The sequence below is a fragment of the Panthera tigris genome, chromosome X (genome assembly GCF_018350195.1).
Source record: "Panthera tigris isolate Pti1 chromosome X, P.tigris_Pti1_mat1.1, whole genome shotgun sequence".
In the NCBI taxonomy this organism is placed as follows: domain Eukaryota; kingdom Metazoa; phylum Chordata; class Mammalia; order Carnivora; family Felidae; genus Panthera; species Panthera tigris.
Window position 1 is genome coordinate 125,446,376 of NC_056677.1, and position 24,015 is coordinate 125,470,390.

At 57.8% G+C, this 24,015-nt stretch overlaps 3 protein-coding genes across 8 annotated transcripts in view; 2 read left to right on the forward strand and 1 right to left on the reverse strand.

The window, feature by feature from the left end:
* Positions 1 to 546, forward strand: part of ATP2B3 (ATPase plasma membrane Ca2+ transporting 3) — a 41,905-nt gene extending 41,359 nt beyond the window's left edge. For all 5 annotated transcript variants that reach the window (XM_042974204.1, XM_042974205.1, XM_042974207.1 and 2 more), the window contains one exon: positions 226 to 546. In XM_042974204.1, the coding sequence (XP_042830138.1) occupies positions 226 to 546 (321 nt within the window). The remainder of the gene's footprint in view (positions 1 to 225) is intronic.
* A 6,371-nt stretch (positions 547 to 6,917) lies between these two features.
* Positions 6,918 to 18,539, reverse strand: CCNQ (cyclin Q). Of its 2 annotated transcripts, none has more exons than XM_042974929.1 (5): positions 18,311 to 18,539; positions 15,103 to 15,286; positions 13,374 to 13,506; positions 10,841 to 11,068; positions 6,918 to 7,406 (listed from the first exon to the last, which is right to left on the reverse strand). In XM_042974929.1, exons 1-5 carry the CDS (start codon positions 18,426 to 18,428, stop codon positions 7,377 to 7,379), a joined length of 693 nt encoding a protein of 230 aa, XP_042830863.1. In that variant the 5' UTR covers positions 18,429 to 18,539; the 3' UTR covers positions 6,918 to 7,376. The 2 variants fall into 2 exon arrangements, with proteins under 2 accessions (XP_042830863.1, XP_042830862.1); XM_042974928.1 differs by having other exon boundaries at positions 6,918 to 7,466.
* A 1,216-nt stretch (positions 18,540 to 19,755) lies between these two features.
* LOC122235300 lies at positions 19,756 to 21,892 on the forward strand. The gene is made up of 3 exons (XM_042973985.1): positions 19,756 to 19,855; positions 21,083 to 21,604; positions 21,871 to 21,892. Exons 1-3 carry the CDS (start codon positions 19,756 to 19,758, stop codon positions 21,873 to 21,875), a joined length of 627 nt encoding a protein of 208 aa, XP_042829919.1. The 3' UTR covers positions 21,876 to 21,892.
* Positions 21,893 to 24,015: the final 2,123 nt, after the last annotated feature.

The following is a 24,015-nucleotide window of genomic DNA, read 5'->3' on the forward strand; positions in this document are numbered from 1 at the left end:
TTAGCCAGCCATTGACTATCTCCTTCCTTCCTTCCTTCCTTCCTTCCTTCCTTCCCTCCTTCCTTCCTCTCCTCCTTCCTTCCCTCCCTCCTTCTTTCCCTCCTTCCTTCCCTCTTTCCTTCCTTCCCTCCTTCCTTCCTCCCCTCCTCCTTTCCTTCCATCCTTTCTCCCTCCCTGTCTTCCTGCTCCCCCCTCGCGCCCCTGTCCTTGCACCTTCCACTCCAGATCCGGGTGGTGAAAGCGTTCCGTAGCTCGCTCTATGAAGGCCTGGAGAAACCGGAATCCAAGACCTCCATTCATAACTTCATGGCGACGCCCGAGTTTCTGATCAATGACTACACCCACAACATCCCACTCATCGATGACACGGACGTGGACGAGAACGAGGAGCGCCTGCGGGCCCCCCCGCCCCCGTCCCCCAACCAGAACAACAACGCCATAGACAGCGGCATCTACCTGACCACGCACGGCACCAAGTCAGCTACCTCGTCAGTGTTTTCTTCCAGACCTGGGAGCCCGCTCCACAGCGTGGAGACGTCCCTCTAGGGGACCCGCTCTCAGCACGCGCACACCACACGCACGCGCGCTCGGGCGGGATGGCGCAGGCCTGCAAGGAGGATGGTGCCCCGACGGCGCTTGCGGGAAGCCGATCCATCCAAGGCTTCCTACCTGGGACTGAAGACGAGGAGGGAGAAACTAGAGAGTGACAAGAGCTGTGTTTCCCTTTTTTCTATCGAAGCATTTTTTTTTTAACGGACACTACAACTCTGCCAGACGGGTCGCTGTCCGGGCTGTGTGGTGGGGCAGGGGCCTGTTCGCTGGGAGCTCGGCGGCACCCTAGGGAGAGCCCTGCAGGGCCTGGAAGGATGCGCAGCCCGGACCGCCCACCGCCGGGAGCCGCCTGCGGGTGTACCAGCGCCACCAAGCGCCCGTTCCCCGGGACACATGTGCAGTCCGTATGTGTGTGCGTGTGCATAGATATGAGCGTGCGTATAGACATATACGTACCTATATGACCAGATGCATATTTAAAGAATAAGGAGCTATTTATCAGCATGAATTTCCATTCCTCTTATCGGGTGTTTTCATTTTGAAATCTTATTATTTATTGTGGCAGGTTTTTTTTCAGGGAACTAGACTGCAAGAATATCTTTTTGGTGGCTTGCCCCCCCCCTCGCCGCCCCCCACTTTCCGCCCAGCCTCCGTTCCCCATCCCAGCCCTTCCTCCCCGCACAGTTCCCGAGGATGTTGCACTTTGAGACCCCTGCCTATAGAGGAAAACAAAACAAAACAAAACCCTTGCAATGGAATTTTTTATTTAAAAGGAAAATACCAAAGTATTGATGAGAAAGATCCCCTCCAGGGGCTGGAAAGGGGACTTTTGCTTTCGGTTTCGACTGGTTTCAACTCCAAGTCCTGGATTCTGGCTGGTGGGCTTTCCTTGTCCGCACCCCTACGTCAACAGCATGAAGCACCACCCCCTGCCTCGCTGACGCCCTGGGAGAACCCAGAATTCCTGGAGCAGCCCCAGGAGAGCCAGGGCCAGAGGTGGGGGGTGGAGCGAGCAGCAAGAGTGAGGCAAAAAGCGGCAGAGGAAGAGGTACCATCACAACCCAAGAGGAGCTGATATGACCGCAACCGAGAAGTTGTACCGAGGTGTCTGTCGAGCGGCTGGAGCAAGTTCTCGGTCATCGCCCGCCAAAAGCACTCTTCCGACCCGGATCTTCTCCTTCAAGGACAACTGTGACCCACAAAGGCAGCCACCTACAGTGACGTGGGGGAAGCAGATGTGGCAGCGAAGCCCCTGGGAGCAACGGCACCTCGTCGCTGTCGCTGCGATCACACCTGGCGCTCTCTCTCACGGGCGGGGAAGGCTGAGGAGGCCAGCCTCGCCATGCCGGCTGAGCACCCCGTCTGCACGTGGGAGAGCTGGGCCTGGGCTCCCCAGACGGTTCCCTCGGGAGCCTCTCCTTGCAGTGTGGGCACGCCTCGTGCCAAGCCTCAGTTTCCCCGTGAACGCGCACTGACCAGAACAAGCAGAGGTCCCTTTACCTTCTGAGTTCACGTGTCTCGTGTTTTGCAGAGAGGCAGTTCGGGTGCATGTGCCTACCACTTGGGCCCGGGGCTGAGCCGCTGAGGGCCAGCCGCGAGCGGAGGGAGGCGGGAAGGAATGGGAGCCGCCGGTGTGGGTGGCCGGCAAGGCTGGCTCGCAGCACGCGCCCTGTCCTAGGCCCACGGGCAGGGGACTCGTCTCACCTCCACCCGCATCCGTGAGCACCGAGGTCGCCATTCCCACCGCTAACAGGAATGCCGCGTCACCCCCGAGCGGGAGTAGTCAAATCTCGGGCAAAGGAATTTCGGTTAGAAAAGAAAATCCCACTGAAAATGCCAGCTACAGATAACTTAAAGCCATCCCTTTATTCCAAAGGGCACATTGAGAATGTTACCCATTTGTAAATTGTTCCCTAATGTCCTTGTTTAACCGACAACAAAAAAAGGGCAACTCAATCTGTTGAGGGTCTGTGTGTTCTGAAACTAGAAATAAAATTGGAAATCTTTTCATTCTCTGTTATAGACACATCAGTAGAACTAATGGTCACTATAGATTCCAAAAAACCCTCACTGCTGCTGTACAAAGTTGCCTACGGTACGTGTCGATTGTTTAGTCCCCAGGTTGCCTTTCCCCCGGGTGTGGGGTTCAGAAAAGGGGCGCCGTGACCTCGGAGTGTTGCTCTGCTTTCTGTACGGTCTTCAGGCCGAGGCACCTGTCTCATCAGGAAGCCCGTCTCTATAAAGCGTATTATACGGAATGGCTTGGTCAACTGTGTTCAGTTATTAAATACGTTTTCCATTTTTATCTGCCTGTTATAAAGATGAGCGAAAATTATCTTAATGAGGAAGACCAGATGCATCATAACTTAAAGTCTGTAGTTGAATTTCCTAAAGAATAGTCCGAAATTTCCATGTATTAAAAAAAAAAAAAAAATGAAAGCCTCCTACAGTCCCAGTCTGGGTAACGTGTGTAATTTGTTAGTTTTTCGGGAATTGTCATCCGGAATGAAAAGGAGGCGTCTGCATCCACTTCGCCAGGCCGAGATGAGCCCCAGGGGAGGCAGAGCACCCCCCCCCCCGCCACCAGGTGTGCGGCCACCTCCCCAATCCCTCAGGGAGGCAGCAAGGGCTCGCCTGCCCCATGGGGTCAGAGGCGCTCCCAGTGGAGGTCTGCGTGGTGACCCTCTGACTGTCTTGACCTAAAGGGGCCTGGCCTGGACGTCCAGGCCGGCGTCCTCAAAGGAAGGCGAGGGCTGGGAACAGCAACCCAAACAGGAGAGCCTGGGACACACGCGTAAGGTCTTATGTCTCTAGAACATCTTCATGTCCCCAAACTGAATTCTGTTCCCGTTAGACACTAACTCCCCACCCCTCTCCCCCAGCCCCTGCTACCCACCATCTTTTCTGTCTCTGTGAATGTGAGTTCACATCTGCGTGAGTCTTGGAGTTACTCGAAGCAACTCGCAGAACTGGAATCCTACAATTTCTGTGTGCGACGGGCTCATTTCTCGCAGCACAGGGTCCCCAGGGTTCGTGCATGTTGTAGCCTGTGTCAGAATTTCCTTCCTTTCTGAAGCCGGGTAACATTCCATCGAACTCGTAGACCGTAGTTTCTTTATCCACTCATCCGTCAGTGGACACTCGAGTTGCTTTTACCTTTCGCCTGCTGTGAATCGTGCTGCTGTGAACCCAGGTGTGCAAATAACCCTGTGAGTCCCCGCTTTCGGTCCTCTTGGGGCTGCACCCAAAAGTGGGATTGTTGGGTCATATGGTAACGCCATGTGTCATTTTTTGAGGCCCCCTCCCCCACCAGCAATGCACATGGGTTCCAATCACAGACTTCCTCTTTAATCCAAAGCCATGGAAAGAAAACCCGTTATTTTACTCCTTCCCTTGCTCTGTGGGTCATTCCCCCATCTGTTCCTTTGCTCACTATGTGTCTTTGAACACCTGTTGGGAGGACGTCTGTGCCCCGTGACCCACCCCTCCGCTCTGCCAGCAGAGCCACGAAGGCAGCTCGGGTCTAAAACTTGCCACGTCTCCTCTCCCTGTGCTTCTATTCCTCCACTCCACACATCACCCTTTTAAACTTGGCAATGCCGGCGGGTGCGTTTTCCAGGGAAGCTGCCAACAAAGGACAAAAATGACTTCTAAGTTCCCTCCCAACCACCAGAGCCCACACTTCTAAAAAAGGCAAAGAGACAAACACCAGAAAACAGCAGAAAAACAAATAGCGGAGAGCCCTTGCTTCACTGACGTGGGAGTCCATCTGGAACCACAAGGCGAAGTGAGTCTAGCTTGGGCCGAGTGCCTTATCATGAGAGCTGGCACCTCATGGACAGATGTTGCGCTGCCCCAAAACCGTTCGTTGCTGTCCGTGGAGACTCTTGCCCAGTCCTGCTATCAAATATGGCCCAGGTTCCCGTGGAAAAGAATCGGTAGCCAGCCATCCCTCCACAAAGCCGCCCCCGTTTCCCCACCCAGCCAGAGGTCAGAGAGCAAGGTGTCGGCAGGGCAGCGCTCCCTCCGAAGGTTCTAGGGGGAGGCTCCGTCCTTGTCTCTTCCAGCCTCTGGTGTTGCTGGCAGTGCGTGGCCTTCCTTGGCCAGTAGGCACAGCACTGCGGTCTCTGTTGTCACATGGCCTGCTCCCTGCTCGTGTCTGTCACCGTGTCTGCTCTCAGCTTCTTATAAGGATACCAGTCCCGTGGGATTCAGGCCCACCCTACTCCCGCAGGATCTCATCTGACACTGACGAAGACCCTATTTCCAAATAAGGACCGGTCCTCACATTCCAGGGGTTAGGACGTAAACACATCTGGGGGACACCATTCACGCAACCACAGCTGGAAAAGAGACAGGCCGAGTCCCTCACAGGACCTGGATTGCCCCCCTCCTCCCACTGGTTTGACAGGCCAAGCAAGGCTCAGCCGTTTATCACGTGACAGTAATTAAGACATGCTGGGGGGGGGGGTGGCGCTTGGGGGGCTCAGCCGATTTAAGCGTCTCACTCTTGATGTCAGCTCAGGTCTTGATCTCGGGGTCCTGAGTTCAAGTCCTCCACTGGACTTAAAATAAAAGACATGCTCTGGACTAAAAAGCTCCTGGAAGTTTTAGGTTCTGGAAAATCTCTCAACCCCTTATTGTGACCAATCCCTTTCCTTCATCAGGAAAACACAGACGCCCCCTGAGTGATGAGCACGGACAGCACAGGCCCCGAGGCCAGCACACAAGCCAGCAAGTGCCTGGGCAGCGTGATAGGCACACACGAGGGTCCGGGAATTTTCAAGTAGTAAGCAGCAATCGCTGATCACTTGGGCCAACCTGCTCAATTTACAAGGTGGGAAACTGAGTCCCACAGACGGGAACTTGCTGGCTATGCAGGCATCGTAAAAGGAAGCCTAGAGCTACAAACCGTCCAGAGAGCCCGCCATTAGCCACAGCAGACCAGAGCTGACGGAGCCACGCTCTCCCCGTTCGGCACAGCGGCTCCCAGCCAGGGCTGGGGATGTTCACCAAATCCCTACAGACCTTTATCCAACTATCCTCCCTTCTTTCTGGTAAGTCCTGGGGCCGAGGGTGGGGAGGAAACAGAGTGGAACAGGTGCAGATGGAGAGAGCTCTCTTAGATGTACCGTCCCCTCCACCTGGCCCTCCCATCCAGAGCAGGGGGTTCTGGTCTCTGAGAAACTGACCTCACATCGATTGTGGGGGAGCCAGCTGCCTCGCCGGAGGCTAAACCCTGAGGTCCAAAGATTTCCAAAGCCATCGAAGCTTCTCTAAGTACCGGTGATCTTGTCAGGGGAGAGAAGACAGAGAACCCGCCAGCGAAACACCCATCACCTAGTTCCATTCCAATCAACAGTAAGTGCTGGCCAAGGGCAGTGCCCGGTCAATGCAGGACAGGCAAGACTGGGATACGGGGGGGAGGGGGGTCCTGGGCCCAGCCTGTTGGGGGAAGGACTTGAGAGAGACAAGGTGCTTTTTAAATAGCAGAAGACAGAAAGGACCAGTGAGAGAGCCAAAGCTGCCCACAGAGGCCTGCCACTGGCCCCTCGCCAGCCACCCCCCTCCCCGTGCTCAGAGTGCCAGCCCCATGCCCTGAGCCTGGGCACCAATCTTGTCCTCGGAGAGCTCCCAGGTGAGCTGGGTGGACACACACAGAAAGGACCCGGTGGAAACGTGGACATTTTCTCCGATCCCTCATCCTGAAGACAAATAACACAGCTGCTTAGTAAACTCACGCAAGCCTCGCTGCCTGACTTGTCACCAGTGCGTGAGCCCTCCCTGTCTCCTCCACCAGAGACAAGCACTCTGGCCGACCCCAGGCATTGCAGCGGGTTCCCACACCTGTGGGCGCCGGAGGGCGTGGCAGCCAGTCCCCAGAGCCCATGCTCCGCTGGCCCTCACACCATCATGTGTTGAAGGACGGCCCCACCGATGTGTGTCGAGCCCAATGCGCATCCCCACGGAGAACAACCTAGGCTGCTCTGTTTCTCTGGGCGGCCCAAAGCAGTTCTTCTGGAAAAAGGGCCTTCTGGGTGGGTCAGGAGGGAGCCATGGCTCTGAGATTCTCTAGACTCTCCCAAAGTAAGCCTCGCTCGCTGAGCGGGACTGCCAGGCTCTGCGAATGTTCCAGTGGAGGAGCGAGGACACGTGGACTCCCTCAGGGCACGCCACCGTGACGTGAGCACACGCTGGGCCATCACGCCGTCAGAAAGCGATGGATACCCCTGCCCCCAAGAACACCGCAGGTGCACGAGGGGCAGTTCCGCCCAGAGAGAGCATTTTAGGGGAAACTGAGGCTGGGTGGCACCCATCAAAAGCCCAGAGCAGCACAGGCCATAGGGCAATGACAGGACATCACATTTGACTTGTATCATCTTTTATTATACAAAATAGAATTCCATCTATGTCACACATTCATCCTTTCTATAAATCTGGCTTTTAAAAAATCCCCAAGGGTGCAGTCTTATCTGTTCTCTGGTTTTCCTTCCAATGATGTCACAGCTCAACTGCATTTGGTGCCCTCTCAAAGGACAAAATCAGACAGGGACGCCTTGCGGGCCCTTCCCCTGGCCCGCCCCGGCCTGCCCGCAGGACGTATGGCTCCCGTCACCGTCTGGACCACAGCTGCTAGGGACAGTCAAAGCATGAGAATCAAAGTGGCAGCATATGTCATCGCCTTCACCAGCCTGTCTCCAGAAGCACAGAACCAGTCCTCGCAGCTGGTCCTCTGGGGACCAGCTGTCACGGCGATGTGGTGGCGCTGTCCCCAGGCGGCCGAGCATCCCGGGCTTCTCTTTGGGCAGGCCTGGACCAGGGCCTTAGGGGATCTCTGTGTCCATGGTATAAATCTGAATGAGATCAGACACAATGTTATCAATGATTGGCTTGGTAAGGTCGTCACTAAACACCTAGAAAGGAGAAGGAAAACAGGTTCTGATTAGACTCCCTCTGCATCAGACAAGGCACCCTCCAGTAAGCGCAGAATCACACTGCATAGGGGAGATAGCCGGGGACTTGGCTATCACAAATAATGGTGGCTCTCTGCAAAGCCAGTTTACTTCCAGCCTGCCAAGGCTGATCACAAAGCAGAGAACATTCCAGATGGAAGAGGCCTTGGTGATCACCCAGTCCAGATGGGACAGGGAGTTGGTGACCGAGCTGGGCCAGGAGTCCATTTCCAGGGGTTAGCAGGCTAGATCACCCAAAGCCCCCTCCACCGTGGGCTGGGCCTGGAGAGCACCTGGGCCAGACGTCCTCCTGACTGTGCGCGAGAGCTCATCAAAGCATAAAGTGAATCCCCAGGGACCCAAACCACGAGGAGTGTGCAGCTCGGGGCTAACCCTGCATGTTCCCAAGGAAGTTCTGGCCCTTGCCCAGCCCCTGGGAAAGGACTTCTAGGCCCCTGGCACGTCCTGCCTGATGAGAGGGTCTCGGATTCCCTGAGGGCCCTGCCAGGCCGTCTGCGCCGACAGCGTGATTCCTGGTGGGGCCCCGGCTTCACGTCTTGGGGGCAGAGACTGAGGATCTGAGGTCAGCCACGCGGGAGCCCCGGGCCCACAGGACCGACCCCCACTGAAGTCCCCGGACGCCGGCGCTCAGGGAAGCTTCCCCGGCGGCGGCATCCTGCGCGCGTCGTCGCGCGTCACCGCGGGACGGACCGCACTGCCCCACGACCCCCCTGGCCAGGGACCCGGAAGCCCACCCCCGGTCTGCCCCGGACCCCGCCCTACGCCCCTTTGGTCCTTGCTGACTCCCCCCTGTATCCTCTCACTGTAAGCAGCCATTGTAACGGCCATAACCACGAGTAGGACGGCTCTGCTGAGTTCCGTGGCCCTCCTAGTGCAGCACCGAGCCCGAGGGTGCTCTCGGGGACCCGTGATGACATGGAAAGTAAAAGGCAAAACAAGGAGATCTTGGTTTGATGCTGTGGCCCACCTTGGGCCCAGGGCTTGCTGCTTGGGGAACCAAAGTGCCAGGAGGGTTAAGATTTTGGGCCAAGCCAGGGCAAAAACTAGACCCGAGTCCACACCCTCTACGGCCCCCAAAGAAAGCTAGGACCCTCCACAAGCCACTACTGCAGGTAGGAAACAGTGACCCGAAAATCCCCTAAGCCCTGGCTCACGGAGATTGGCCATCTCACCCCAGACTCTGGGTAGAAAATCAATGCTTCAGAAACGTGTGTGTTCCTGGAGACCCCAAGCAGAGCAACACCGTTAAAAAGTAGTCCAGGGCCAGAAGCTGGAAGCAGCCCAAGCGTCCATCCACGGAGGAACGCGCAGACACAATGTGCTCGGTCCACAGCATGGAACAGAATTCAGCCTTAGCAAGGACAGAAATCCTGCACCTGCTACAACATGCTACGGCTTGAGAGGCACTGCCCCGTCCGCCCAGCGGCCCGACACGGCTTGGCACAAAGGCCCGCCTCGCCACTGTCACACGCCAGTGCGGGCAGGCTGCTGGGGGAGAAGCACATCAGGCTCGACCGAGTGTCCCGACCCGCCCCCAGGAGACAAGTGACCACAGACAGGCGGTTACTGCAAGGAGGAAAAGCGTTTCCCAGCTCAGACTTCAGTGTCCCGGGGCCGGGCAGGCGGGGGCGTCATCCGGAGCCGCTTATCATTAGGCAACTGGTCCTTGCACGTCACGAGCCCCAAGGGCAGCTTCGGCTGCTCCTGGCGCGTGTGGCCCAGAGCCAGCCAGAACAGGTAAAGAGCTGGGTGAACGGGGATGCGCCACCCCATCCTGCCCGGCACCTTTCGCTGGTGAGGGCCATGCACGGGAGCCAGAGGCAGCAAGGTGGCGCCCAGTGAAGTTCAGGAGCAAGCGAAAAGAAAGGAGAGAAGAAAGGAAGACACAAACAGAGGCGAGCGAGACGATGGGAAGCAAGCGATGGCACCACAGGTCTAAGCAGCCCAGAGACGGGCTGCCGTGCCCACCAAACGTCCTGTGTGAGCAGGGCCAGGAAGTGGCAGCCCCTTGTGCTACCACCCGATTCCAACAGAGCAGGGACACCACGGCCACATGATCTGGAAGCCCCCGAGAAGCCCCAGCATGGAGCAAGATGCCTCCTCAACCCCATGCTGCCAGAGGAGGCGTGTCTCACCTGAGAGCGGGACGACACATGCGTGTGCTCAAGGGTGCACAAGCACCTACTATGTGTCAGTGTGCTCAAGGGTGCACGAGCACCTGCTATGTGCCAGCTCTAGGCCCTGGTCATAGGGCGGCTGATAGAGCAGACAACATCCTTGACCTCCAGGCACTGACAGTGCGATTGGGTGGGGGGTGGGCGGTTCCACAGGCAATAAAGGACATAGAACAAAAAGCAGGAAAAGCCGGGTGTCCGGGGAGGGCAAGCAGGCTGGGGGAGGAGCATCAGGAAAGGAGAGACATCATCGGAGCCAAGAGCGGCAGGAAGGGAGGGGCAGCCAGGAGCACACGCGGGAAGGCACCCAGGTGGCACCCTCTGTTCATGAAACAGATGACACATTTTAGATTTCTGGCCACTGGGGGTTTTGCAGGGGACGAAACCTTCAGTCACCGAAAATACTGCTTGCAGAGGGCCTCCTACAGGGCAAGGCCACACAATGAGGGGTTATGACAAAGGAGCAGCAAGCTTCAAGTATGGGAAAGGACAAACTGCAAATGATCTCCAAATTCCAAAGTCGATAGGGCTGCAGAAGTCCTTGAGGGCAGCAGCCCTTCCCACAGACTCGCCCTCTACAAACAGCACTGTGCATTCGGCAGGTCTGGGGGAGGCCAACGAATCTTCCAAGCACCAAGCTCCTTATCCACCCTCTAGCCACCCACCCAGCCCTCCACCCGTCTGTCATCTATCTACCTGTCTGTCATCAGTCCATCCTTTCAGAGGACCCCCTATAACTTCTCCTGATGCGAATCCATGCATATTAAGCCCTGATCTATGGTAAGCTCCCACTCGGTCCAATAAAAGTGCTCGGTTGAGCAAAGTGCCTCTCAAGTGGCGGCCATCCCCACCCCGGGACACTTGGTGATGTCCGGAGACACTTCTGGTCGCCATGATCGAGGCAGGGGATACTCCCGGCACCTACAGAGCGTGATCTAGCCCCCAACGTCCACAGGGCCAAGGTGGAGAGCCTCTCCTGCCTTAGACTACTGTGACGGGCGACGTTCGAGCTTCAATGTCCCGCAGTGGCACGTATCTCCCTTCACGGATAATCACTACAAGCAGACACAGGCACCCAGGTACCGGGACTCCTGAAAGTCCTCAGGCGAAGGAAAGCAGAACACTCAGCAGTCACCTCACCTGCCACCACGGCTTCTCGGCCTCGGCCTCGGCGGGCACCTCGACCCCGTAGGCCTGCAGGGCCAGGTGGAGCACTGCCACGGCTATGTGCTGAGCCCGGAACCGGAGGCACAGCCCCCCATGGTAGCTGTCCCGCAGCAGGGCCCAGGCAGTGACGGAAATGGGGGTCCGCTGCCAGCTGTAACGATTCAGCCAGTTCTTGAGGGAAATCAGGTAGTGGAGCAGGTACTGCAAAGATACACCAGTCAGCCGGTTGGCCTTCAGGGCTCCAGTCCCTAGCCACCTGCCTCCCCACTGCGAGGCGCTGTGGCCCCTGCGTCCACCCGCCACTCTCTGCTCAAGCCCTCCAACGGCTCCCTGTGTCACTTAGGAAAAAGCCCCGCTGGGGGCGCCTGGACGGCTCAGTCAGCTGAGCATGTGACTTTTGATCTCAGCTCAGGTCTTGACCTCAGGGTTGTGAGTTCGAGCCCCATGTGGGGCTCCACACTGGGCGTGAAGCCCACTTCAAAAAAAAAAAAAAGGAATGAAAAAAGCCCCAGTATCTTCCACTGGCCCCCAAGCCCTGCCAGCCCTGCCCTGCCCCACCCCCTACCATGTGGGAACAGGCCAAGCACGGTTCCCTCATGGCCTGGTCATTTACTGCTCCCTCTGCCTGAAATCATCTCTCCCCACTGAGCCGGTCCCCGTGTGCCCACCCACCGTCAACTGGCGGCCCCGCTCCCGGAACCCGCCTGGGCCGCTCTCGATGGCCACCCGTGCCACGGTCCATCTCCATCACGGGCCCCCGCTCTCGTCATCGTCAGAGGTCGTTCGGCACATGCCCCTGCCCAACTCCACACCGGCGCCAGAAATAGCGCCCTTGTCTTCCGGTCCAAACATCGTGCCAGCCTGTGCGCCCAGCCTGAGGCCGGGGACTGCCCAGAGACAGGACGCCTGCTTTCAGGGGGACTAAAACTGGTGACTGTGTGTCCCGGTAGTGCTGCCCTTGGCTGTAAACTCTTATCGACCTGTCGGCTCAGCTGCCTGTCAGCTCTCGCTCTGGGAAGACAGCCGCTTTGCTTGAACCGCCCGGTCCACAGGCGTGAACACACGGGCGTGGGACTCTTGCACGCCATGGGACAGGGGGCTCAACTGCTGCCCTACACCCCGTCCCAACCCGATGGAAGGGGAAGGCCGCTAGGCTCAGGGTAACGCTGAGCCCTGCTCCCCTGCCCGATTACCCCCTTGGCCGCTGCCGCTCGTCCTCAGACTTGGTGCCACGAGTGCCCCCTCTAGAGCCAGAGCGGCTGCTGCCTTTCCCGTGCATCATGCCACCAACTGAAAGCACGACTGTTTCAAAATCTCCACCAGGGGCTTCTGGGATAGGAAAGGCGGTTTGGAAGGGGGGGGCGGGGGGGGCAGAGATTACAAGAACCCCCGGGGTGATGGGGTGCTTTTGTATTTTAACTGCGCTGGCAAACAGATGAAGGCAGTAACGTGAGGAAATGGTGTAGCACCGTGCAGTACAAGTAAGAAGCAACAACCCCGGGAACCCCTAGCTTTTGCAACGACTACAGGGTCCCGCAGTATCTCTGTCCCAAGTAGGATTCTCTGTTACTTCCTCCGACTGCTTGTAAATCTACAATTACTTCAATACAAATTTCAGTTGGGTTTTTTATTTATTTTTTTGACGTGCATCTATTTTTGAGAGAGAGAGACAGAGCATGAGTGGGGGAGAGACAGAGACAGGGAGAGACGGAATCGGAAGCAGGCTCCAGGCTCTGTGCTGACAACACAGAGCCCGACGCGGGACTCGAACTCATGAACCGCAAGATCATGACCTGAGCCAAATTCGGAAGCTTAACTGACTGAGCCACCCAGGCGCCCCAATAAAAATTTCAATCAGAAAAGAGGCAAGATCCTGGTCACGACACCCCCGTCCCAACCCCCCACTGCCCCACATGTGTCCCTGCAGGCCACCTTTCCAAGCTGCCCACATGGGGGCCTGGACCCCAAAGTATCACCACATCCAAGTACTCAAAGGGTGTCACACAGTCCTGCTGGGCCTTGCCGATTCCTAGCCGTTAAAAGTGTGCCACTCAACTCTGTGACTCAGCTCGTCTTGTGGGTTTGTAAGCACAGCTGAGCAGGATGTGAGCTCTGCAGCTGAGCAGCACCTCTCGGGGACAGGGCCTCGGGGAGATCACGAAAGCAGCCCCGTTTCCCCGTGGCCCACTGAGCATACCATCTATGTGGGTCACGGGGTCTGCCAGGGCTTTGGAGAATCACACGGATCTCGGCTTGTGGCCTTGGCCACGCAGGCAGAAAGGCAGACGCCGACATCGGAACTGCCTGAGAGAACCCTGAAAGCGGAACAAGCGAGGCCACCAAGCCAGTCACCGTGTGCGGCCGGGGGCCCCCAGTTCCCAGAGGTGGCTCTGCTCTGCCTCGCACACCCGACATGTTCTTGAGGGTTCAGTGGGTGCCGTCTCAGGACAAAAGAGAAAAATGAGCTCGTGCCTCCGGAGACAGTTGCCAATTCCCCAGCATGTACCTTGTGTGGGTGCTGGAAGGAGACTTGGAAACGCAGGACTCTCAGCATGAGGAGTTCACACTGCACTATACTGTCCCGCAGGGCCCAGAAGCGGGAGTCCAGCTCCAAGGGTTCACTGCCCGGGTGAAAGTACCTGCACGGAGAGACAGCAACGCTTATGGCAGCCAGGGAAGTTTCCGTGAGGAGCCCCTCGAGTCAGGTGACGTCCAGATACACACTGCAGCGTTCTTCGGCCCAGCCTACTTATGTTTTGCTTTCGTTTTTGTTTTCTTGAGTAAGAGATAGAGAGCGCGCGAGTGGGAGAGGGGCAGAGAGAGAGGGAGACGCAGAATCCGAAGCAGGCTCCAGGCTTCGAGCTGTCGGCACACAGCCCGCTGTGGGGCTCCAACCCACGATCCGTGAGATCGTGACCTGAGCGCAAGCCGGACGCTTAACCGACTGAGCCACCCAGGCGCCCCTCCTACTTATGTTTTTATAAGTCATCCTTCATTTATACGTCTAGGATACGGCATCAGAACAGTAACCAGCAGACAAAAAGCAGCCCGCTTCTGGCTTTAGCCCTGACGGGCTGTACCAATCCCTCGGCAAGAGGTCAAGTGTAAAGATGACCCCTCTGCACCTGCTCCGGAGAGACCGGAAGCTCTTACTCTGGGCCCAAGGAAGGCGTGTAAACACATCATGGGGCTGCTGCGTGCAGAAGACTCCACGTATTTCAGCTGTTTGCTTCCCGGACCCTACTGTCCTTATTGGCACCATATACATCCACGACAGTCCCAGCTACGCAGGATCACCAACATGTACGGATTCCCACTCAAGGGACCAAAATTCTCTGCCGACGATTCAGCCTCCCTAGCTCTTCACTCACGGTCCAACCTCCCCACAGAACACCCCCCGCCCCCACCGGGTGCCATGTCTAATTAGCGATCCACACAATGTCCCCTCTGCCGGTCCTCCCTGCTGGGGACCTGGCAATTACAGGTGGACTCTGGCGGCCCTCCCTTGGTTCCCTCGCCTGTTCTGCTCTTCGTCTTGAACGGTATGCTGTGAGCCTGTCGTGCTTGGGGGGTAAGGAGTGCTTTTTCTGCTCCCTGTTTATTAAAAGAGAAGCAGCAGAAAACAGTTTTCTTTTCTAATCATGAGTTTCTAGAAAGGTTATGCCATGCTGCTATCAGTAACTCTCCATAAATTGCTTCCTCCCGGGCCCCCTGGGTCTCCGTGCGGCCCGGCTGGCTGGACCCCCACGTCCTTCTGCGATAGGAACAGGGCTACTTGCACCCCGAGGTGCCGCCCACAGAGCACCGCGCCCACACGGGGACAAGAGATGCTTGCCAGCAACTCTGACTCCGTTTCTGACACCATCTCAATAAAGTAATTGCCTGACTCAGTCCACACAACACAACTGGTTTGATCCATCCTGTCCAAAAGCCCAGGTGAATCCTCTTTGATACATCTCTCCAAGATCCCCGTGCTCTAGGCATGTCCCCCAGCCCATGACGCCGGGGCCTCTGCCGTACCCAAGTCCTCCGCACTCCTTTGGCCTGTGACGCCTCCCTTCATCTGGCCTCGCTTTCTCTCCCACTGACCCCCATGGCTTTCTGACGGGCTCATTCCTGCCTCTGCTGCTAGTGCTTCTTGCCCCAGTTCGAGACCACCCCCCGCTCCTGGCCGGGGCTTCCTTCTGAGCTCGACAGCTGGCACCTCTCAAATGCCTGCGCCCGGGAGCCATTACCTGTTGGACACGTTGATGATGTCACGAGTGCGCAGGTGCTGTTCCTCCACTTTGCCGGCCAAGTAAAGGGCAGACATGGCGACCAAGTAGGGGTCATAGGCGTCCAGGTTGATCTCGCAGAAGAACTTATGGTAAATGGTGCAAGCAGTGGCAACGGCAATGGACTGCATCCCTAGCTTGACACCTACCGAGGGAAAGCAGGCAGGAGAGGAGTTGGATCCAGCGCCCGCCCTCGGCCAAAGTGAGCGGGGAGGCATGTATACACCGGAGGGTGTATGCCCCTCGCTCAGACAAGCCCCAGACCCGAGGGGTTCTGAGCCAGGCTTCTCAGATTCTAACGGGCTAACAAGCCCCCAGGGGGTGGGGAGGAGTGCTCAAATGCAGATCCCACACTTCCACCAAGCCCCCCCCCCACCACCACCGAGACACCGGAGCTACGGAACTGAAGACCATATAAGGACAAGCAAGGCTTCAGACTAGTCCTCACTTAGCACTTGGGCCTATCAGCTTCCGCACAACATCGCCGGCATCGTGGCCGGGACCACACCCGGCCGTGTGTCCCCTGCTACCTTAGCAAGCATTTAACTAGAGGTCACCCCCACCCCCACGGCGCACCCAACAAAACTCCTGCCGAGATGACAGCAGGTGAAAAAGGCCTCTACCACAAAGTCCCAGTGTTGCCAACTAAAGATTTTACTCAGCCCTGGTTTCCTTGTCTGAAAGTGAAAAAAGGTGAAAAGCCAGCAGGGTCGTTGCCAAAGGCAACTGCAGGCAGAGCAGGGAAAATAGCAACACCTGTGACCTCAGACAGCCCCCCCCCCCTCCTGGGGAAGGACAGTGACACCCTGAAAAGGGAACGGAACTCCAAAACCGGAACACGTGCTGGTTTGATTTGGGGGTTAAAGCCCAGCTCCCACCCCGCCTCTGGACGGCTCCTAAGGTAACCACTGCACTGGGTCCCAGAACCAATGATATAAATTCGCCACGAGCAGGGTTAAGAAGAGAAGGTTAGGGACGCCTGGGTGGCTCAGTCGGTTGCGCGTCCGACTTTGGCTCAGGTCACGATCTCGCGGTTTGTGAGTTTGAGCCCCGTGTCGGGCTCTGTGCTGACAGCTCAGAGCCTGCAGCCTGCTTCGGATTCTGATTCTGGGTCTCCGGCTCTCTCTGCCCCTCCCCCATTTGTGCTCTGTCTCTATCAAAAATAAATAAAATGTAAAAAAAAAATTTTTTTAAGAAGAGAAGGTTAAATGACTCCCAATAGACTGAAAGAAGGTGGCAATCACGTGCAATATCGGCCAAGGCGTAGGAGTTTCCTGGGGCTACTGCAAGCAATGACCACAAAGTCAGTGGCTTCAAACATTGTTTCTCTCTCACTGGGTGTGGTGAGAAGTCTGAAATGAGTCTTAGACGGCTAAATTCCAGGTGTCAGCAGGGTGGGTTCCTTCTAGAGCCTGCAGGAGACAATGTTTCCTTGCCGTTTCCAGCTTCTAGACGTGTCTGCAATCTTCTATGCTCCCATCGTTACATGGACTTCTCGGCCTGTCACTTTGGCCTCTCTCGTTAAGGATATGACAGGTGTGGGGCGCCTGGGTGGCTCAGTCGGTTAAGCGGCCGACTTCGGCTCAGGTCATGATCTCGCGGTCCGTGAGTTCGAGCCTGGCGTTGGGCTCTGTGCTGACCGCTCAGAGCCTGGAGCCTGTTTCAGATTCTGTGTCTCCCTCTCTCTCTGACCCTCCCCCGTTCATGCTCTGTCTGTCTCAAAAATAAATAAACGTTAAAAAAAATTAAAAAAAAAAAAAAAGAATGTGACAGGTGTGATTATCTCGGGCCTAGTGAATAATCTAGGATAGTTGCCCCATATCAAGATGCTTAATCCCACCTCCAAATGTCCTTTGCTACCTGAGGTAACAGTCACAGGTCCTGTGAATTAGGATGGGGACATCTTTGCAGGACTAGTATTTAGCGTCACACAGAGGGCTAGGGCATGTGCAACACATTGTATAAAGAAGTCCTTTAAGAGTGGTACCTCGAAGAGCTCTTAGCAGTTCAAGATTTGAATTTCAGTTACATAGACAGTTTCTGCAGGGGACCCCTCACTCCTAGAGGTGTCAGATAAGGTGGTATCACTGCACATGACCCTCCAAGTCTTGTTCTAATTTTTAAATTTTTAAAAATGTTTTCAACGTTTATTTATTATTAAGAGACAGAGCGTGAACAGGGGAGGGGCAGAGAGAGAGGGAGACACCGAATCCAAAGCAGGCTCCAGGCTCCGAGCTGTCGGCACAGAGCCCGACGCGGGGCTCGAACTTTGGAAGTGTGAGATCATGGCCTGAGCTGAAGTCGGATGCTTAACCGACCAAGTCACCCAGGCGCCCCCCTCCTCGTCTTGTTTTCTGTGGCAAATGCTCAAAGCACCGCCCGCTTCCCTGGTGTCCAGGGGCCATCCAAGCACACGCACGGCAGCATCTGAGCGGTCGCTGCCATCCTCCTTCGGACGTTGTGCCACTCTTCCTCGAAATGAAATGTACAGATCACTGGGCTTAACTGTCCTGCATCATTTCCCCTGGCTCTGCTGACCTTGACTTGACGGCCGACTCCCCCAAACCCCTTTCCCGGCACAGTGCACACGAAGTAACAAAGATCGGAAATAAAGTGTGTGCCAGCCGAGCAAGATACTGTTGCCAGAGACGGAAACAATGTTTCCACAGGAACCTCCTTCGCTTCATTGTGTCGCCTTTAGGAGTAGCCGCGCCCGACACCCGTGTGGACACCCTGGTGGGGCTCAACACGCCAGCCGCACCCTGGGTCCGCGGTGTGACGCGACCTCGGCGACAAGGGTCGTCAGGAGCGTCACCAAGGGCCGCGCCAAAAGCCTCCACGCGACCCAGCGCGCGGGCAGGCAGGCGTGCCCGAAGGCACGGTAGGCCACCCGGCCGCGGGCACCCCGACTCGGCCACCTCCTAGCTGGGGCCGGCCCCTTTCCACGTCCTCTCCTTGGGCCCCCGCGCCCGGGCGAGACACGGCCGTGACCGTGGCCGCCTCGCGGCTCAAAGCCTAGCACGCGGGGCGCGGACGCACCGGGGCCTGTGCCCCCGAGCCGGGCCTGTCCCCCTGGGCCAGGCCGGCCGCGCCAGCCCCGCGTCGTGCGCGTCCCCTCTGCGCGCGGCGGCCTCCCGGGGCGCCAAGCCCGCCTCCCCGCCGCGGTTACCTGCCTCCATGATGAACCGCGTCACTCGGAAGTGCACCCTGGCCTCGGGCGCCGGCCGCCCCTCGGCACCCCGCGCCTTGTCCCCTGCTCCGCCACTGTCGGGACCAAAGGCCTCCATGAGGCCCCGCCCCGCGGCCCCAGACCCCCCCGCCGTAAGGAGAAGGGGCCCGCGCGCGCGGCGGCCGGGTCCGGGGGGTCCTCGCGACCCGCGCGGCCGCCCCGTCCCGTCCCGTCCCGGCCACCCCGCCCCGGCCCGCCCCGGCCCGCCCCGGCCCGTCCCCCGGCGGCAACCCCCCTCCCCCGGGGAGGGGGTGGAAATGACCGCCAGGCCGCGCGCAGGCGCGAGCGCAGGCGCACAGGCCGGGCCGGCCGGGAGGCTGGCTGGCGCCCGCCCTGTCCCCGAACACCACGTGCCTCGCCCTAGAGCGCTGACGCCCCGCCCCTGGGAGCCCAGTATCCCGCCCCCGAGAGCCTCAAGTCCCGCCCCCCCCGGGAGCCGCACGCCTAGTGCCCGTGCAGCCCGGGACCCGCTGGGCCGCTTCGCGAGGTCACGGGCACCCCCAGACATCTTAGCCGCAAGCCCCCTAGGTCCCTCTAAGGTGTCCTTCCAGCCTGCTGGCCCAGCGGGGTTTAGGACTGGGAGAGCTGGCGGCGTCTGCCAACCCCGGGGCCAGGGGCGCTCACGGGTGCTTTCGCTGGGACGCCGGCGGCTCCCAGCAGAAGAAAGCGTGTGAGTCAGTGTCAGCGTGCGTAAACGCTGAATCCCGCGTTACCAAAGTCCCCAGACAGGCAGATGAGCCCCGAAGGGAATGTGCCAAGAATGACTGCATCACGGGGTTTTGTCTCTGGGGTCTTCCTCTGCGTCCCTGAGAGGTCTGGCTTCCGCTCACCTTCCCAGCCTGGCACACGTTAGGAGCTCACCAAATGAATGAACGTTGTGAACCACCCAACTCACAATGCCATGTCACACTTCCTTTGTGTGCCTTCCACAAGCAGGAAATCATGCATCGGGCCTCAGATATACAGCACCGAAGGGACTCCGCAGCCAACGACTCAGACCATCTGGGTGGTTCTGATACAGCCCGATGGTTGCCATGATTTGAGAGAGTTGAGAACCTTGAGAGGAAAAAGCCACTGCTCCCAAGCTCTTCCGCCAGGGTGACCGGACTCCGCCGACGAGCCTCACGCGCCCGGGACAGCCTCGTCTCCTTCCGCAGCTGGCCCGAGTCTTCTCTCCACACCAGCTGGGGTTGTTTCCTGTGGCTGCCGTCACAGGTGACCCCAAAGTGAGGGACTTAAAACAAATCTTTCCTCTTCCAGCTGCTGGTGGCCCCAGGTGTTCCTTGGCTCGTGGCCACATCCCTTCGGTCTCTGCCTCTGTTCTCACCTGGCCTTCTCCTCTGTGTGTCTGTGTGTCTCCCGTTTCTCTATTACCAAATAAGGTCATGTGCACAGGTTCCAGGGGTCACGACACGGGCACGTCTTTTAGGGGGCTACTCTTCCGTCCACGATACCAACCACCAGCCAGAGGGAGCTTCCCGAAACGTAAGCCAGAACGGACTCTGCCCTGCCTACCACCTCCCAGGGCCCCTTCAGCTAACCGCTCTCGGCTCCCACCGCTTTGCCGTCCGTGCCAACAGCCTGGCGCAGCTCCCCGGAGGTGGTAGTCTGCCACCTGAGGGTCTTCAAAACGTTCGGCCAAGGGGGAGGGACTCGCGCCGCCTACCCTGTCCCCAGCTCTCGCTGTCTGCGGCAAGGCGCGGGCCCCCTGGGCGGAGTACCTGTGTGCGCTGTGCGTTTGTGTGCGGGTGCCCGTGCGCGTGCGGGTGGAGGGACTCAGGGCCCCAAGCCCCCTGTGCAGCTAACCCCCGTCATGCCTGGAGCACCGTCTCACTGCTGACTGTCCCCTACCCGCCGAAACCCAGACCACGCAGAATGGCAGCCGAAAGCGGCATACCACGCACACACCACCCCCCACACTCACCCACAAACGTGCACACGCATCAGGCACGCCCCCCTCCCCGCGCGTACACGGAGGGCTGCACCGTGCATACACGTTACACACCCAAATCCTATCGCTCTGTCCTCTGGCCCCGGCCGGAGGCCTGCCGGTGACCTCCTCATCCCCCGTGTTTGTCAGTTAAACAGCACGGCTTGAACTCCTCCTTCCCGCACCCCCCCCCCCCCGCCCCGGGCCTTTTGTGGTGTGAAGTCTCAGCTCAGCAAGTAATAGGTGCCTGTGAATGTGAGTCAAGGGAATGACTCAATGAACACATTAATTTTTAAAACCCTGGGTCACAGGGCACCCTCCTGGCAGGCAGCCTGGACACAGTGGTTGACAAATGAATAATTCACTAGCCACCGGTTGGAGCCAGCAAACCTGCAGGCTGCTTGGCTCTCCCACCACCGAGCCACACCCACGGTGCCGGCCCTCCCTTCCCAGTCACCTGTCACCACTCCCCGTGGCTTCCCCCCTCTCACCACCCGCCCATCCCCTGACCTTGCCCCGGGGATTATCTCCAGACCCTGTACAGAGAAGGATTCTGTGACATTCGCCAACACTTCCTCCAACTGCCTTGGCAATGGCGCCGTCTCCTAATGAGGGAGGGAGGGCTCGGGCTGAGGCTCAAAGGGTGGAGCAGAGAAGGGAGAGACGCACTGGGGGCGCAGGGGAGAGGCCGTGCCCAGGCCAGGCCACCGGAAGGCTGGGTGGTCTTCATCAAACACAGGGGATGATTTCCAAAGTGCTGACCCTGCCCACCTCCTCCCCAGTGGCCTTCACCCTGGGAGCGGTCGGTTGGAGAGCAGCGTCATCCAAGTCCAGTCCCATCACCTGTCCTTGGAACCTGAGAACGTCGCTCCGCTGTCACCCCTTCTTGCCCACCTTGCCCCCTCTCCTCCAACACCTCCGGGGCCTCCGATCGCTCGCCGTCAGCGAGCCCAACCGCCTTCCTCTGGGTCCGCCTCCGGGTTTCCGCTGCCCTCTTCCCTACTGCCCTTCTCAACTCCGCAACTCGGAAGCCGTGGGTGTCCCCGGACGCCACAGGCTCCTGCCTGCCCTGCCCGTGGCCCCCTGCACCCGGCCCCTGCTGCGTGACACTGTCCCCCACCCACACCATCTGTCTCTTGGTCCGTTTGGGCTACTACAGCCAAATACCACAGACTCGGTGGCTCATCTCTTTCTCAAATTTCCGGAGGCGGGAAGTCCAAGACCAGTGCGCCGGGACAATTGGCTTCTGGTGAGGACCCTGTTCCGGGTTGCAGAAAGCCAAGTTCTCACCGTGTTCTCACGTGGTAGGAGGGGCAAACCACCGTCTGGGGTTTCTTTTATAAGAGTACTGATTCCACTCATGAGGCTCTGCCCTCGGGAGCTACTCAGCGGCCCCCCTCCGAATACCATCACCTCGGCCATTTGGTTTCACCATGCGGGTTTGGGAGGAGGGACACATTCAGACCCTAGGCCCACCGAGGTCATGTGCCACTTCCAAGCTGTCTCCTCCCAGCAACACCTGTGGCAGGTGACCTCCCTGTAATGCAGGGTCTGGCTCCTTACTTTAAAGTGTGACGGCCGACAGCTTCGAAGCCTCATCCTCCCTGTCCCTTGTGCCCCACACGGGGGCAAGCTGATGTCAAAGCCTCCGGGCTCCCTTCCTCGGCATCAGAGGGGAGTTCGCACCACCCACAGGAACCCCCGCCCCTGCTCTAGCTCCAAACACGACAGAGACACCCCCCCACCCCCTGCCCAGTCTCCTTTCCATGCCCTCTCAAGTCGTCTTCTGACCACCTTGGGGACCTGCCGTGCGATCCCAGGAAGCCTCAGTGTGTGAGTAAGGAACCTTTTCAGAACCTCTTGGGGGGTGTTGTGCCATCAGTCTCCATGCCCAAGGCAAATTTGGGGTGGGAGGTCAATCCCGTTTCTAAAGGGGGACCACAACACACTCCTTCCTGCCCCAAACACTCTCCTCTTGTGGACTCATCGCCCCCACTCTCCTGGCTCCCTGCCTCCCTCCCCCACGGACTGAGTGCCTGCATGAGCCAGGCTCAGGCCTGCTGCTGGGACGAAGCAGACAGGGTCTCCCTTCAGTTGCCTTGCCCTCCTCCCCCACCTCGCATGCTGCACACAAAGCAACCTCTGTCAAACCAAAGTCTGGTCGGGGGCCCTCCCTTCTCAGAGCCTGCAAAGCCATATTAGCTGCCTGGACACAGCTCTATTTACCTGGCAGGTCAGGGTTCAGTTTTACTAAAGAAGGTGGAAGTTTCCTTACAAGTGGGGAAACTGTGGGGATAATGGCTCTTGGTTAATCTACTACCTGAGATTATTTTCTTTTTCACAGTTTTGAGTAAAAACCAGCTCTACAGAGAGAAAGATTGAACAGCTCTGAACACCCATGAGATCTCGTGTGACCAAGTTGGACCCCAGAAGTGTGGAGAGTCGGCATGAGGGTTAGAAAACCCACTCCAGCAATAGATATGTACAAATAGCTGCTACAGCTCCAGAGACAAAAAGTAGATTCGTGGGTGCCAGGGGCTGGGGGAGGGCAGGAGGGGTGTTGGGGGAGCAACGGAAGTAACTGTTAATAGGGACAGGGCTTCTTTGGGGAAGTGATAAACACGTTCCGGAATTAGATTGTGGTGATGGTGGCACAAGTCTGGATATACTAAAAACCATTGCATTGTATAGTTTAAATGGGTGCATTTTATGGTATGTGAATTATATCTCAATAAAGCTGTTGTGTAAAAACATTACCATGGATAGCTGTGCCACCAAGGACAAAATCCTCCCATGGGAAGAAGGCGTTTCAGAAGGGAGAGCCGAAGACTGGCCAGCAAAGGGAATCAGAGGGCAAAGCCGTGCTGGTGGAGCGACCGCAAGGTGTTCTTCGAAGAGCTAAGGCTCTGCGTGGACAACCACACGGACCCGTGCAGCAGAAGCTGACAAGCCGGGGGGAGGGCAGTAGGACAGCTGCAGCGAGGGTGGTGACACTGTGCTACAGAAAGGTCCGGGGACCCTGGGGAAGACAGGGAGTTCAGGGAGGACCCAGAGGTGTAACACATGCCCTCAAAGTCCAGAAATGGGGCTAACGGTATCAATTCTGAAACCCAAGACTCTGATAGGCGAGGCCCCTTGACAAGGAAAGCTTGGGTCTGGTGGAAACATCCTGCCTGTCATTCTGCTTACCCGAGGCCCACCACCCAGACTGAAAGTCGATGCAGACAGACATCTTGACCCGAGTCCATCTGATGGGTGATCTCCTTAACCCATAGGCCACTTGAAAACAGAGACGGGGACCAGAGCGATGTGGCCCCAAGCCAAGGGATGCCTGGAACTACCGGAGGCTGGGAGACTCCTCGCCTCGTGCCCTGTTCTCGGAGGGAAGAAGGCCTGAGGAGGCATAATTTGTCCGAGGGCGCTGAGAAATAAAACAGATGAAAAGGGTGCAGATGAAGAAATCAGATCCAAGAAGGTCAGGTGGCTTCTCAAGGTCACCCAGCACATGGATTGACGACATTCCAGATGTGGCGCTTTGAGCTCCTGGTGCAGTACTTTCCTTGTTATCCTGAATGGGCCCCATTGAGGTTGGAAAGTGTTGCCATCCTTGCCAGCGCCTCTGTCCTGTGTGCTGTGTCATCGTGCCCTGTACGTCTCTAACCGTAGCCCTCCCAGTGTTTCCACCAGACCCTCTCGGGGTTACTGTCCACAAAGC